The sequence below is a fragment of the Calypte anna genome, chromosome 6, assembly GCF_003957555.1.
Source record: "Calypte anna isolate BGI_N300 chromosome 6, bCalAnn1_v1.p, whole genome shotgun sequence".
Lineage (NCBI taxonomy): Eukaryota > Metazoa > Chordata > Aves > Apodiformes > Trochilidae > Calypte > Calypte anna.
This window is the reverse complement of record NC_044252.1, coordinates 22,272,467-22,287,658: the sequence shown is the minus strand read 5'-3', so window position 1 is coordinate 22,287,658 and position 15,192 is coordinate 22,272,467. Positions and strand designations below refer to the sequence as shown.

The 15,192-nt window shown below is 45.6% G+C and overlaps 1 protein-coding gene across 3 annotated transcripts; it reads left to right on the top strand.

Moving 5' to 3' along the window:
- Positions 1 to 4,806: 4,806 nt before the first annotated feature.
- C6H10orf95 (chromosome 6 C10orf95 homolog) lies at positions 4,807 to 14,116 on the top strand. Of its 3 annotated transcripts, XM_030453324.1 has the most exons (3): positions 4,807 to 4,862; positions 5,799 to 5,867; positions 12,693 to 14,116. In XM_030453324.1, exon 3 carries the CDS (start codon positions 12,756 to 12,758, stop codon positions 13,431 to 13,433), a length of 678 nt encoding a protein of 225 aa, XP_030309184.1. In that variant the 5' UTR covers positions 4,807 to 4,862; positions 5,799 to 5,867; positions 12,693 to 12,755; the 3' UTR covers positions 13,434 to 14,116. The 3 variants fall into 3 exon arrangements, with proteins under 3 accessions (XP_030309184.1, XP_030309186.1, XP_030309185.1); XM_030453326.1 differs by lacking the exons at positions 4,807 to 4,862; positions 5,799 to 5,867 and adding an exon at positions 10,422 to 10,459; XM_030453325.1 differs by lacking the exons at positions 4,807 to 4,862; positions 5,799 to 5,867 and adding an exon at positions 12,557 to 12,595.
- The last annotated feature ends 1,076 nt before the right edge of the window (positions 14,117 to 15,192 follow it).

Below are 15,192 nucleotides of genomic sequence, written 5' to 3'. Positions count from 1 at the left end.
CCCGCGCATGCGCTCCAAAAGCCCTCCCGCCCCGGCCCTGGCAGCGGCCCGGGGCCATCTTGAGTCTTGGCAGGTGAAGCCGCCCTGTGCCGGCCGCCATCTCGTGTGAGGTCACCTGGGGCGAATCGTTCGCGTGAGACCCGCAGCCACCGGGAGGTGCAGAAGGGAAAGGCATCCCGGGCCTATTCTAGTCGGAGCAGGATTGCTCCTCCATGGTCTGTCCGCTTCGCGGGGCGCCTGTCGTTATGGAAACGTGGCTGGGCGGAAGTATACGGCTGCTCGGCGGTCGGGTTGGGCTGGGCCTTGCCGCCCGTGATAAGGGGCAGTGGAGGCGCGGTGGACCCAGCTCTCATCCCCCGGGCTGTTCTCCCCAGGGTAGACTGCCCCAGGGTCTTCCATCCCTCTCCCTGACACCGTGGGGCTGGAGGAGAAGCGGCACAAGATGCCTCCTTGTGCCCTCAACTTAAAAACCTCAAATTACTCCTAAAGAGCCTCAGTGTAGCATTGTGCCAACCTGCAAAATGACAAAATGGAAAAAAAACCAATTTACTTAGCTCCTCAGGGGCAGGTAGCCTTCCCCAAAGGCTTCCATCAAACACCTGACTTGCCCTGTCTTAGTCACCAGCTATTTATACCTCCAAGATTAATTTACATCATGCTCCATGTATTTCAGAAAATAGAGATTGTAATTCTCCTTTGTTATTTCAGATCTCTCTTTGGTGCTGTCCTGGTTAAATACTGGGACAGCAATTAAATGAATGACTGATGCTTTCTATTAACCGCTCTCCATCCCTCTACAAGGAAAGGAAAGAGAATAAGGGAGAAAAACTTGAGTTGGGAACTAGATTACACAGCTTTAATGAAATAGTACTGATGAAAAGGAACATAATGAAATATACGTACATATGTACAAAAGTGATAACACATTCTGCCCCACCCATCAGTAATGCTCATGTTATCACTGAGGCTTGCAGGGCAGGCCCTAGAAAAGTCACAGAATCACAGAACTGTCATGGTTGGAAAAGATCTGTAAGACCACTGTGTCCAGCCATCAATACATCAACATAAAAAATATAACAATCGCTATGCCACTAGATCATGTCCTGGAGTCCCTCAGCTATATGGTTTTTTAATACTTTCAGCGTTGGTGACTGCACCACCTCCCAGGGAAGTAAATTTCAGTACCTACCTTTCAGTAAACAAATTCTTCCTAATATCTTGTCTAAACCTCTCCTGGGGAGACTTCAGGCCATTTCCTCTAGTTCTACTGTTATTTACTTGAGAGAAGAGGCCAGCACCCACCTCACTACTACCTCCTTTCAGGTACTTGTAGAGAGCAATCAGGTCTTCCCTCAGCCTCCTCTTCACCAAACTAAACAGTCCCAAATCCCTCAACCTCCTCTCAGTGGCAGAGAGGAGCTAGATGCTGGAATGAACAGATTCAGAAGTGCACAGATTGGGATCAAAGGGAGGTGAACAAAGTCCTCTCAGGACACTGTCCATAGACAAAGAGAGCTTGAGCCTTGTGATCCCTCAAATTTATACTGAGTATGATGCGTATGGGATAGAACACTTTGTTTGGACAATTCTGGTCATCTATCTGCTCTGCTCCTGCTTCAAGGACTGTTGTAGGTGTGACCTCTTTATTCCCTTTGTCTTTCTGGAGATAAGGTATTTTTCAGAACCAAGTAGTGGCCTTGGTTCTGCATACCATTCTCTAGCAGTAACTATAAACATCAGTTGTTACCAGGCCTTAGAAGCAGACACCGACTGAGGAACATGCTGTTAATTACAGCAAGCTACTTAGGAAATACTTAACTGAAAAGTAAAATCATTAGAAAGAAAGTTGGTTTTATCCTGGCTCAGACCAGGATAGGTGCTTTGTCTGGAAGAAGCAACTCCAGCTTCTGGCATACAGATCATCTTCCACCTCTCACCACAAGGGTTGCTCCCATCCAAGTGTTTATAAATTTCACCTGGGAAAATTGAGGCAAAAGCCTAATTGCCGAAATCAGAAACGTATTATTGCATCCTATTACTTCCCATTTTTGTGTAATAGACTTGCTAGCAGTTTCCTAAACAGGTCATTTTTACAAATTCATAGAAGCCAGGCAACTAATTGCATTCAGCAGGTTTTGTAATTAAAGGGTGATTTGTAGGTATTTAGCTTAAGCTGCTGAGATCACCTGCAGCAGAGCAAAGCACAAAGTGTCCCTAAGGAGAGAGTTCTTCTGCAGCAGTTGTGCTGAGCAAGGATGAGCTGACCTTGCAGACTGAGTTACCCTTTTTAAAACTGCGTGGGGATTTGTGGCTGTAAAGACCTATGACCGTGCAGGTGCTCACAATAAGGTAGTGCTGATGGGATCCATTTGTATGGCATCTTGCTTAATTACAACCTACTGAACAAACAGCCAGTACAAATGCCATCTTAGCTTTCTGTAGCTGAATATGAGCAAAAAGTTGAGAGACTACAAAAGGAAAAAGTAGGGATGTATTTCTCAAGTGTTCAAGTAGTGGGCTCTTACGCATGCTGTTCAGTCTGCTACCTTAAAATTTATAGCTCTTTTTTTTGACCGTTGCTAGTAGTGTTTTGCTATTTTGAGAAAGAACATTAAGTTTTGGTGAGTTATTTTGAGTTTTTTTTCTATGCTGGCTTCATTTGCTGACTTAAGCAATTCCTTTACTGTCGTTGCTATCTCTGAGTTTTAATCTTGAAGTTCTGATTTTACTTTTTTTTTTTTTTTTTTTTTCTGCAAGGCATTTGCTAGCTAACACATGTATCCTGCATTGGCTTTAGCAGTTTTGTCTATAGGCAGCTAGACTTAAAGTTCCCAGTCTGAGCATGTAATGCAACTACTGAAGGAATGTCCTTCCTGTTGCTTTCCTTAGCCACAAGGGCATGTTCAGACAGGTATTGCAGCCTTAGATACTAGAGGAAAGCTTGTGCAAGGTGTGATGTGGTGTCTTAGTGCATCTCCAGGCTCTGTATGTGTCATTAGAAACACAATAGGTTAGTGAAAAGAGACAGTTACAAAGCAAGCTGCTTTCTTAAGATCAGGCTGTGTATCCTACTGTTTCTTGCTCCTCAGTTAAGTGAAGGCATCATCTTGGCTGGTTTTTCTCAGGATGTGAGTATACACACAAACAAATGTCTGTTTCTTTTCCTGCACTTATGACCAAAGAATCCTCTATGTTGCAATGTTTTACCAGTCACAGTGGCAAAACAGTGCTAGCGTTATCTTAAATGTTGGTAGCAGTAGAGTACAGCTTAGGTTGTTCTGCACTTTTCTTGGTTTCTTTAAAAGAGAAATGTCTGAATCCCTCTGGGGGTGATCCCTCTTTTACCCCAGCACATCTGCAGTTTTATCTAGAGGCTTTAAGTTCACATATAGTACTGTAATGGGGCATTGATTCATGCCAGTGCTTTAGCCTGTAAGTTTCCTAGCATCTCCTGCTTGTGAAAGATAATAATGTAAATTGTTACTGTTGTGTGATGACAGGCTTTAAACACTTAAGTCTAGAAAAAATTATATAGAAGGGCTTCTCTGAGTGATTATGTTCTTGGAAACAGGAGATTGCCTTTTGATTCACATTTTAAAAAATCAATAGTTACTTGTAAGCTATGTTCTCTATTGTCTAAAGACTGTAACAGAAGGTACTTGGTGTTTTGGGTTTTATTAATGTATTACCGAGTTGTAGATCAGCAGATGCTGCAACTGTATACTTTGGGGGATGCAATAAGAGCAGTATTCCCATGGGTAATTCTACCTCAGATGTTTGAAATTGAGCTAGAAATACACTGTGTGTTGCTGCTTTAAAAGAAGGCTTTCTTATACCCTAAAGGGATGATGTGCAATACAATCCCAAAGTCTGGATAATCTGTTTCCTGCCCTGTCCCATCTTTTGGGTTGTTGATCCCATGGAAAGATCTAGTACAAGTGTGTAAGAGGCCATGCCTTCCTTGCTTCTAAACACGTCCTAGATGCAGGTTGCTAGGGAATGGGAGCAAGGTGTATTTTAAAAGCAAGTAGTTAAAAAGCAGGTAGTTAAGATGCAAATGGTTTGCAGTGACATTGGATGCCAGCGTGTGTAAACAGTTAGAAGAAAACCTACTATGAACACGAAGCCCCTCTGGAGAACCAGGCTGTGTAACCAGCTGAAGCCTTTGCAGTACACCAGGGGACTCTCCAAAAAAAAAACAAAAAACAAAACAAACAAAACTCAACAAAAAACCCAAACCCACACACTTCAAGGGCAGAGACTTGTAATCAAGCAGCTGAAAGGGTGGGATGCTGTAAAAAGCAGTGTGCAAAACATGTTGCTCTGCTATGCAAACTGTCTGTGTGCTAGATAAGAAACTGCCTGTAGGTAACGAGCTGGGCAGAGGTATCAAGGCTGAAGTAGAACGGTTTGTTTTGGACCTTGTAAAGTAAACTATATATAACCAGGAGCAACCAGATAATTATAGGGATGCCTGAAGCAACTCTTTCAAGGTAGAACCTTGCAAGGCCACCCACACTGTATCAGTAATACCATGTAAAGCTGAGATTGCTGAGGCAGAACTATCTGAAATAACAGACTTTGTTTTGGATGTAGCAAAACTGAGACCAATGAGGAAGAAGTAATCATGGCTAGATTATCTATCTGGGAGGAGACTGTCTGGAGGAAGGGAGGCATGAGCATGGCAAAAAAGTGAATCCTGAAATTAGTGGAAAAGGTATAAAATGAGATGGAAGAATGAAGGTGGAATCAGCTGGCCATGAGAATGTGGGCATTTATGGATTATAGTGAAGCTTGAGGATCCAAACCCTCTGGGATGCTGGAGTGATACTTCTGGGGCAACCTGCTGGATTCTCCATCAGGTCTGTGTTGGAAAGATTTGATGTGGGAGGGCAGAGCAAAGAGGGGTAGGCTTGCATTCTGTTGCTTTGTGTGGTGGGAGACAAGGGTGAAACACCTGTAACGCAATAGTAGTTGTGTCGTTCATAAAACTTGATTAGTAGCTCCATAGTTGTGTGCAAAATGTTATAAATAACCATGAGGTACTCGTGGTGTGTTACTGAGGTTGTCGAGGTGTTGATCTTTTGGTGTGATTGATAAAAGCTAATCTGAGTTAGTTGTCTCAAGACTGCAGTCTAAATGGGGACAGCTGGGCAGAAATGACAACTGGAGGGTAGTCCATTATCTCCCAGTCTGGGACCTTGAGCTAACTGATACTGAGATATAATTGAAGAAGAGGGTGTTTGAATGGAGAGTGATGGGTATCAGATTATCTTGAGTGAGAAGAGGAGCAGAGCTGTTTGTGCAGGCTATATTTGAACATGGATAGAATACTTGGAACTATGAACACTATAAAGTGTGGATTAAGGTACTCTGAAAGAAAAAAGTGTCTAGATAAAGAGTCTTTGGGAACAGATTTGGGTTCGAAAAAGGTGGTACCTCTTTGTAGGGCAGACCGGGATCCTGAGGCTTGGGGCAGAGAGATTTGAACCTCAAGTAAGGGAGACCTGATGCAAAGGGTGGCTACAGTGGTTACTGGAAAGCTGAGACTGGTAGTCGTAGGAGCTTTAATAACAAGTTATGCCATGAGGAAAGGAGAAAGCTTAAAGGAAAAGGAGGTGGTGTGTGTGTCCAAAACCTAGACTGTGGTACAGCAGACATCTCTACCAAAGGAGAGGCTTGAGGGGTCATAGTGTCAGGATCACTGTGACAGCAGGCTGGAGTGGCTTCCAGAGCCCTGCTGGCTGATGCAGTCACCCTGTGGTAACACTCACCATGTTTTATTCTTGGCAGTGCAGCTGTTTCAGACCTGCTGTGTGACCCAGCAGCTGCAGTGAGTGGTGGCTCCAAACCTCTATTCATCAGAAGTAAGTTGCATTTTGACTGCTATTTGAGCAGAGTTATGCAAGGGATGGTTTTTAGATCATCAGAATCAAGTGAAGACTTGCTCTGGCATGACTAGGTGTTTTGACCTCATACAAAGTCTGGGCTTTGCACAGACCTCAGAAATAAATGCCAGACTCTTACTAGATTCCTATGCTTTCTGGTAATGCTGCTTTGAATAGCTGAAATGGATTTACTCACTCTTCAACGTGCCTAAGGGGTGACTGACAGTAATATGCATTAACTGCTATTTCCACAGTTATCAGTGCCAGCTGGAGCTCCCTGTGCAATGCACTAGTAACATCAGGGTTCAGGGGGAGCAGCTTGTGGACTGGGGTCTTCTGGCTTCAGAATTCAATCCTCCCCCTTCACTGAATTTAGATACAAGAGCTAGGAGTAGCTCTGAGCCCACTTCTTGAGGGGAGCATCAAGTGCAGTAAGTTTTGCATGTCCCCCTCCTAGCAGGGTGACAGCTTGTTCTGCCCTAGAGAGGGAATCAGTGTGTTTGAGGTCCTCTAGGCTGTCCATCCCAGAAGGGCCTCTGGTATCTGGTGTGCTTGTGCTATCTTTTCAGTTGGCTTGGGCAGCTGTAAGAGCTGGACAGTGAAGTGATTCTTGGAAAGGTCCCTGCTGTGGTGCAGGGGAGGTTGGGTCAGATCTCCAGCATTGCTGGGGGTGTTTGTGTTACTGATGTGGGGAAGGGGATGTGGCTGCTTCCAGAACTTCAGCCAGTGCCAGTTGTGCCACTCAATGTGCCAGAGAAGAAACATGCTTCTTCCTGGCCCAGAAACCTGAGCTGCTTGTCCTGCTGCCAAGGTGAGGTTATCCCCCCTCAGCTGCTGCTCCTCTCCAGCTCTGTGCTCCAGGGATGAGCAGAGGGCCCCACAGCCATCTCTATCTTTCTGTAGTCCTGTGCTGCTGCTTTCTTTGATCTCGCCAAAATAGCTTGTGTATTTGCCTCTTAGTAAAAACACAAAACTGTCTGGATTGGTGAGTTTCTCCTGTTTCTACTAATCTCTGCTTCTGAAGTTGCTCAAACCCTTTTTTGCCTTGTAGATTTACTGCTCTTTGAGGAGACATTAAGCTTTCATTCAAAGTACCTGCTCTTCTCTGTGAAGCCCTTTTCTTTCTCCTGGGCTGTTTGCAATACTGCTTTCAGTATCGGTTATCTTCCTATACATGTTAGCACCAGCAGCACAAGGGACCATGGCAAATAGCCTCACCCCTCTTCTGAGCAGCATAGACAGTGTTCTGCCTTACCAAGCTTCCCATATAGAAATACTTGAAAGGATCACTGTAAGGAGACACTGGTGTGTAGTAGCTGGTACACAGTGCCAGCTCTGCCTGCAGGAAGCAGGTTATTGCAGTGTGCACTGTGGCTTTAAAAAAATTAATTGCATGTGGAAACCTGTGACCACCGTGGCACTTGGGGTGCAAGTCTGAAGCAGAGACCTTCCCCTGAGGTGGCTTGCTTTGCCACCTGGGCATGGGAGCTCAGAAGCTGCTGCTGTCATCCAGACTGTGCCCTGTGCCACCTAGGAGGCCACTAGGCTTGATGTAGTGAGCTCTTGTGGAAGTACTTGTCACCTTAGAGTGCTTTGCTGGAACAATGTGGCTTTTGTTTTTTTTCTTTGGAAGAATGCAGCAAAAACTTCCCGTGTTGTTTGGGAAGGGGTGAGGGTGCAAAAGCTGAAAGTTCTTCCATGATTAAGCAGCACAGGTTTGGGAATTTGCTCCTGTAGATAAAAATTAAATACTGAAAGGACCCAGCTTGTAATGAGCTACCACGCTTTCCTGGAATTCTTGTGTTGCTGCCAGGCATGTCTGGCTGAGCAAGAGCATCCCATTTAGGAATGCAGCCAAGTGCCTCTGTCCACTTGGCTGGGTCAATATTGATGGCAGAGGATAAAAACTGTCATGTTGTGCAGCATGGCTTCCTGCTGTACTCTCCCACCTCCCTGAGAAGTACTTGAGAGTCTTGAGTGTGTGAATTTTTCTTGAAAGACCTTGGAACATTATCTTATGTTGGAAAAGGGGGGAATAGGAGTGACAAGGGAAAACAAGAAATCTCTGATCTTCTCCTATGCACTATCTCCAGCTACTGGGGTGCTGGATAAGTGACACATGAGAGCTGTGGAAGACAAACCTTAGCTTGATGAGTGTGTTTGCTTTTAACTGCTCACTTCCTGGGCAGTCCTTGAGGCTTTGTTTTTTTCCAGGAAGATTTTTGCCAGAGCTTTGTCAGATGGCAACGATTTTGAAGAGTCGGCTTAAAAGGGAGAGCTTAACTGGAAATAACTCATTACTATTTCATACCCTTGGTTAAGCAAAAAATGTTACTTTTGTTGTATTCATCCCTGTATCCTTGGGGGTTGCTATAGAACAATGACAACAGATCTGTGATTTTTGTGTGGGGAGAAGAACAGGGCAGGAAAAAATCTGGAAAGAACAGTCTGAAAATTTGAATGCTGCAACAGTGGAGAGAAAAAGATAGCTAGGTTGGAACACAGAATAGTTTGGATTGGAAGGTACCTTAAAGATCATCCACCCCAAACTGTTCATCTGGGAGCTGATTACAGGACAATGACATAATTAAAGAACAGTCTTGGTCAACACAGAGTAAAATGGATGGCCATGTCCTGTCCTGTGGGCTGAGTGTCTCTACAGTTTTACTGGTATGACCTCTGAGAAAGCACTTAAAGCTGTTCAAACTGCCAGCTTGACCTGAGGACCAAGGTAACATTGGTTGCTGCTTGAGATGGACATAAAGCTTGGTAACACTCCTTGAACTTTCTTGGTGAAACAGACGCACAAGATAAATGTAGAAAGTTTCATGTGTTGGGTACTATGGTATATCTCGTATGTTGGTCTGTGCCCATGCTACAGTCAGGGTCTCTTTATTCTCTCTCCTAGAGACTGTGCAGACATCATAGATTTGAATATTCACCTTTTCTTCTGCTTTCTGCAGGTACAGAGGTTTTTGTGCTCCATGATTATCTAAACTGAGAGGTCCCCAAATTCAAAGCTAGCTCGGATGGCAGTAGAAGTCCTGAGACATGTCCAGCAAAACCATGGTCTTCTGCAATGCTGGGGAACTAATCTCTGCTACTTTAGATACTAGAGAAGCCCCACCAGATTTGTGTGTTCCTGCATTAGCTAGTGGCAGATCCATCGCCTGTAGTAACTGTGTAACAGAGTAGTGTAACAAAATCATCCTTGTACTTGAAACATCAAGTGTGCTCTGGCTTTGTGTTGCAAGCGTTGCTTGATTGCACCATAGCAACTCTTCTCTGGGTCTGCTGGCCCTGAAGCTTGCTTTTCTTGGCAGATGAAGTATTTTGGGAGCCATGGTGTCAACCTCCTGACCAGCACCAGGATGTGTGAGGAGGCCCTGACAGATGACTGGGCAGTGGGTGAGGGAATTGCTGGAGTCAGCTCTGGCAAACCTGGGAAGAATCTGAAGTATCATGTTCTCACCAAGAAGAGATGACAATCTCGTTTCAGCTGGCTTGTGACCTTCTCTGTAGTGTGTGGGGCTTTTGTGTGTGTGTGTGTGCCTGGCTTCTCATTCAACTCCAGCTGAAGGGGATTGAACACTTTTCCAGCAAGGTTAGATGGGAGGGGGTGGGGGGAGCTGGAGGCTGTTGGATATCTACTTTCAAATCCAGGACAGCCTCTGACTGCTGGCACTGGAGAAATGAGGGAAGTAGGAGCAGGTGAAGAGGAAGAGGAGAGGACAGTGAATGGGGGTTGGAACCTTTTCTTAAGGGGTACCACTTGGTAATACTGATGTTTGGGTTATTTTGTTGTTGTGGTTTTCTTTTCAAGCATCTGACCTTTTGATGCTTTCCAGCTATCATATGGTCAAAAGATCACCATCTTGGCAACCCCTGTTTTCCCTGAAGCACTACTAGCTCTCACTTCCTGGTGAGTATGGGGCAGGGTCAGGCAAACTGGGACTGACTCTCTCAAAGACCTGTCTCCTCCCACACACATGGATTTGTCACACCCTAGCTCAGACTGTGCAGCTGACCATTGCTTCAGCCGTGGTCTCCCAATATCTGCCTCTGGAAGATGGAGCAGCCTGCAGGGCAATATTCACAACGTAATGGTGCACCCGTGGGGTGTGAACTCCATAGTGTCAGCTCCTGGAAGCATAAGGCTGCAGCTCTGGATGGGCAGGGCAACGGCCTTGTGCCTCCTGCCTCCTGTGTTGCAACACACCTCATGGTTCAGACCCAGTGCCCTGCCTTGCAAGATTTGGGATTTGAGCTGGGATTTGAGCTCTTGTGCTTGTGAAAGCAAAGCTGTGCTGGGGCAGTCCCAAGAGCTTTGGTGCTTGGTCACAGGGTCAGAGTTCTGCCGTGGGGAGCAGGCAGGGAGGAGCAGTGCCAGGCAGCTGCTCAGCTTGCCCAGAAAAGCAAAGACAGAGCACCAACTGCCCAGCCAAAGCTTGCCCTGATAGGTTTGCAATCTTCCTCCAGGGATGTGAAGTATTGTCTACACTGTGCCCACTGTCAGCACCCTCCTCCTGGGTGATGTGCTTCCAGAAAAATGTCTTCACTCCTGTGGTCAAGTATGTGACAATGCTGCCCTTGGAACACTCCCTTAATCCTCATTCCCCCTTTATCTCTTCAGTTTGTTTCCTCTTGCCTGGTTGAGCCACCCACTTTTTCCCCTTATTTTCCAGTGCAAAAGCAAAGCTGTGCTCATGCTGCCTCTGTGCTAAAACCTGCATGCCTTATATGGTCTGTTACTTACTACTTCCCCAGCTGCTGGGGAATACCAAGGAGCACTGATGCTGCCAGCCAAATGCAGGATGCTGCAGCAGTTGGTAGATGGAACATTTGTATTTTTTTGAGAAAGAGCTGGTAATCAACTGGCTGAGATAAGAGCTTCCCCAGTACTGTTCCAAGCCGGCATGAAGCAACAGACTGATCAGCTGGGCTTGCTTTGTTTTGACCAGTGGATGTCATATTTGTTTAGTGTCTGCAGATGGTGGATCCATGGTACTGTGGCTCTCAGTAGGGATGTAGAATTGAACTAGATTAAAAGAGGCACAAAAACTGTTTTTTAAGGAAAGACCATTTATTTCACTTGTACATCAATGTCAGCATGAGGTGTGCAATACCCCTCTGGATTTTTTTGGTGGTTCTAAGTTAGGCAGGCAATATGTTTAGAAACTAGCTCACAGTCTCATTTCCATAACGGTCTAAGAAAATGTGCTCAAACAGGGCACAGTGGAGTGAGCTCCTTGCCGCAGAAGACTTGGCTCTAAACCTCTTCAAAGCTACCAGGCAAACTTGAGATGTATAGATAATGTTCTGTGCCTTCAAGTAGAAGGGCACCCAGGCCTACCCTTACCCGGTGAGTGTTTGAGCCATGTGCTGTTGTAAGCTGGGCTAAATGCAGGAAACATCATGGAGCCTGCCCTTCTCCTCCCAACACTTGTTAATGAGCTGGGGAGACCTTGGTCAAAGCTGTTTGAGCTTACTTTATTTTGCTTGAAGCTCTTTGAGCCATTCTTTGTAAGGGTTTTAATGAAGAATGCTGAGCTTTCTGTTTCTCTCCCATCCAAGGACCTGATGCTTATAATGGGCTTTGGCTCCCAAGATGCAGCCATTGTTTAAGGGTACTGCCTTGCCTTGACTAAATACTCCAGTGCTGTTCCTCTGCTTCTGTTGGCTGAAAAAAGAAAAGCTCCATTGTGTAGTATCCAATATTGCTTGTGGCAGGCAGGTTCTCAGGGGACTGCCAAATTTTCTGTTAGGCTGGAAGAAAGCACCCAACTGAAAGATGAGTTTCATATTACCTTCTTGGTCAACACCTGTGTGAGAGGCAACTCTAGTTAAGGCTGAAGCAAAAATAGAGCTACAGGATCTTAAGTCTGTGTGCAGAAAACAATGTTGCTGCCTTTAGTTGTGTGCATGGTCTTTTCCTCTCTCTGGCAGCAAACTTCTTAAAAAAACCCCTGGTATGTAGAGCTTCCCTTGGGGACAGGACAGTGAGTCATGGGAGGACATTGCTTAATGCTCTGGAGGGGTGCTTGGATTGTCCAGTGAGGGCAAGCTAGGAACAAGTTCAGTTGTGGGTCAGAGTTGCTTAAATGTGAATGATAACTGCTGAGGCCTAAACAAGATGCTTTGCATGGGAACTTGCCAGAGGTTATGTAGATGTGCCTGGATTTTGCTCTAGAGAAAAACCAGTAGGCACAGGTCTTTGCTTATCAGAATAGAAGCAGGGATTTGGGAGGATGGGGAAAGAGTCAAGGACAGTTGAAGGCTTGCTTGCTTGCTTGGTTATTCTTTTTTCCTCCTAGATCTCCTTGTCTGAGCAGGATGGTAGCTGAAACAATTGCAGCTGGACTGGGCCGTGACATCTTTCCTTTATCTTTGCCTGCTTTTTTGTTTTTGGACTTGTTTCATTTGTGCTTGCCTTCCCCATTTTTTATGCCTGCTCAAGGGTCTCTAGCTTGTTTGTCTTGCTGCCTCCCAGCAGTGCAAAACCATGTCATGAGGATGTGGGGGCAGAAGAGATGGCCTCAGGGTTTTTTTATGGTAACTTGTTCCCATCCTTGTAACCCTGAGACCTGGGTAGGTTGAATGATGAGTCTTGCTGAGCAGCAAAGAGGCAATTGATGGCAAAGAGGGTCTGCTTATTCCTGTTATGTTACTGCCCCTGCAAGCTGCAAGGGGATCCTTTCACTTAGTTGGTATGCTCATGGTGCTGGATGCATCTCCTTATTCACTCTCATTCTGGAATGTATATAACCGATGTAAAATGTTTCTCTTCTCTTCCTGTCCTCACAGATTTTGACACTCAGCAGTTGCTCTCGATAAACATACCCTGTGTGAAATCTGAGATCCTGTACCATGTACCAGCCTAGTTTTGTGCCACGGGAGTATTACCCAACTGTAATCCCACCTTCTGCCTACACCTACCCACTGCTGCGGACTGGGAGAGCTGAAGACATGACCAGTTCTGTGATGTTCCCTCCCATCCACATGCACAACTTCTACAGCCGACCCATCACCTTTGTGGCAGACCGGAATGGCTACCCTGACTACATGGGAGGTCAGGTGGAGTATCATCATCTCTACAGTGCCTCCAATCCCAACTTCCATCCATACTACACCTGGCACTTCTCTCCTCCTGTGGTCCCCATCCCTCTCTACAATCCCTATGCAAACTACAATCCTTATGCTGCCTACCAGAGGTCAGATCAGTATCGAGACACATGGCCAGAAGGCTTCACGATGAGAGGGGAACTTCAATGGGGGAAGCTTGGAAAGGTGTTTGGCCCAAGGAAAGACCTCCCAGAATTTGTGAAGGATGATCTCCGGAGGGTATATGGCACCTACCCACGGACCAACATCTCCATAACCTACCGGAAAGGGGAGTTCTTGGTCAAGGGAGACCCAAAGGTAGGAGAGCAGGAATATGCAGTGGAAAAAAAAGTCATCCAGCAGGCTGCAACACCCAGTGCCAGTGAGGCAGATGACAGCAGTGAAGACCGGAACCGAAAGAAGAAAAAGAAACTGAGACATTGATGTAGTAAGTCTCACTGGATGGATAGATGCTCCAGAACCCTTGAGAGAGTGAGTTGGCAGCTGGTTTTGGTGCAGCTGGCAAGTAACACAAGCAATGGATACCACCATTTCTGTTGGCTTTTAACTGCATCCTGTCCTCCACAAACTTACGGCAGCTTTACACTGTTTGAGGCACTATACCCACCCTGGGAAGAAATCACATAGCACCTGACTTTTTTGGATCTGCTCTTTTGTCCTGGTTTTGAAATGAATGTTTGATTGCCACTGGTTTGGTTTGAGTAGTCACAGTCTTGTGGGGGACTTTCCAGACAGCAGCCCTTGAATAGAAGATGGACCTCTTCCTACCCTATCCAAGGGAAAGTTCTGGAAGCCAGCCACCTTTCTGGCACTCAGTTAAGGAGACCAAAGTGGGTTTTCCTCCAGACTGGAGTAACACAGATCCCAGAAGAGAGAGCAGCTCTTGAACACTAAAGAGCAATTATCTGCATGTTTATGTGCTTAATCACTGTGTGAAGCCTGTATGCAGCACTTCCCTACACACTGGCAGAAGATCCTGGTGTCCCCATCCTCTTACACTTGGTAACCTGGTGCTCAGTTCTCTTGGTTCCATATGTCCTTGCTGACACTGCTGCTTGAGGTCCTGCTCTGGGTTTGACTTGGCTCTGGTTGGAGGTGCTGGCTCCTCACTGAGATTACTGGCACTGTGTGAACCACAGCTTGGTCTCTTGGAAGGGTGGGCTTCAGAGTTGTGCTGAAAACCTTGAGGGTTGTGAGGGGCTGGATCTGACTTGCTTTGCAAACTTGTGTACCTTTTAAATAATTGTAAATAAACAATAACAAACCTCAAATGCAAATCCTTGTACTTCAGTTTTTTAGCTACCTGATGGAAGTCTCTCCTGAGAACAGCTTGCAACCAGATCTGGCACCTTTTTGCAAAGAGTTAGACTTGACTTCTGCCCAGCTGTGTTTGAGTTATTCTGCTTGCTCTGTTTGGCATTACCCCCGACTTGCCCCAGTTTGTTGCCTGACAGTTTCCTCTCTAGGGACCAGCAGGGCCTTTCTGGACCTGTTTTGTTCCCAAACATGCCATATAGGAGAAAGGCCTTGTGATGTGGGGAGGGAACTGGGTAGAGAATAGGAGCCTGTGAAGGCTCTTAGAGGCCCTTAGTGACTCTAAATTGATATCAAGTCAAAGCAAGTGGATATTTTTAAATTAATGCAACAGTTTGTTTGAGTAAGCAACTGTCAGAATAGGTAACTATCTGGATTTCTCCTTCCCCAATTAGATTCTTGGAAATTGGTTAGCTCTGCTGCCAGTTGAGCTGCAAGAGGGCTGAACCAGAACAACTGCTGCAGAAACTTCAGACCAACCTGGTCCCATGGCTCGCAACTCAGCTAATGCATATCTACAGAAAGAAAAAAGGCCAGAAAAGGCCTCCACTAATGACTGGTGGCTAATCAGATCCAGTATAGGAAAAAGGCAGCAATTCTGCCTTTTGGTTTTTGTTTGTTTGTTTTGCTTGGGTTTTTAAAATTATTATTATTTGGTTTTTTTATTCTTCCTTGGTTAACAGAGCATCTTGCCTTGGTAGACATGGGGAGAGATCTACTGTCCTTGTTCACAGCAGCTGTGCTGCAGTGCTGGTGTTGCATTCTGTGCCCTTCTAGCAGCATATTCCCTATAGTGATGATCAGATGTTCCACAAATTACAAGGATTTACATAATTTATCCTAAATGCCACTTCTAAAGCCAATAAAT

Bases quoted from the DNA above. Each gene is read 5' to 3' on its own strand.
- C6H10orf95 (XM_030453324.1), top strand. From the start codon at position 12,756: ATGTACCAGCCTAGTTTTGTGCCACGGGAGTATTACCCAACTGTAATC.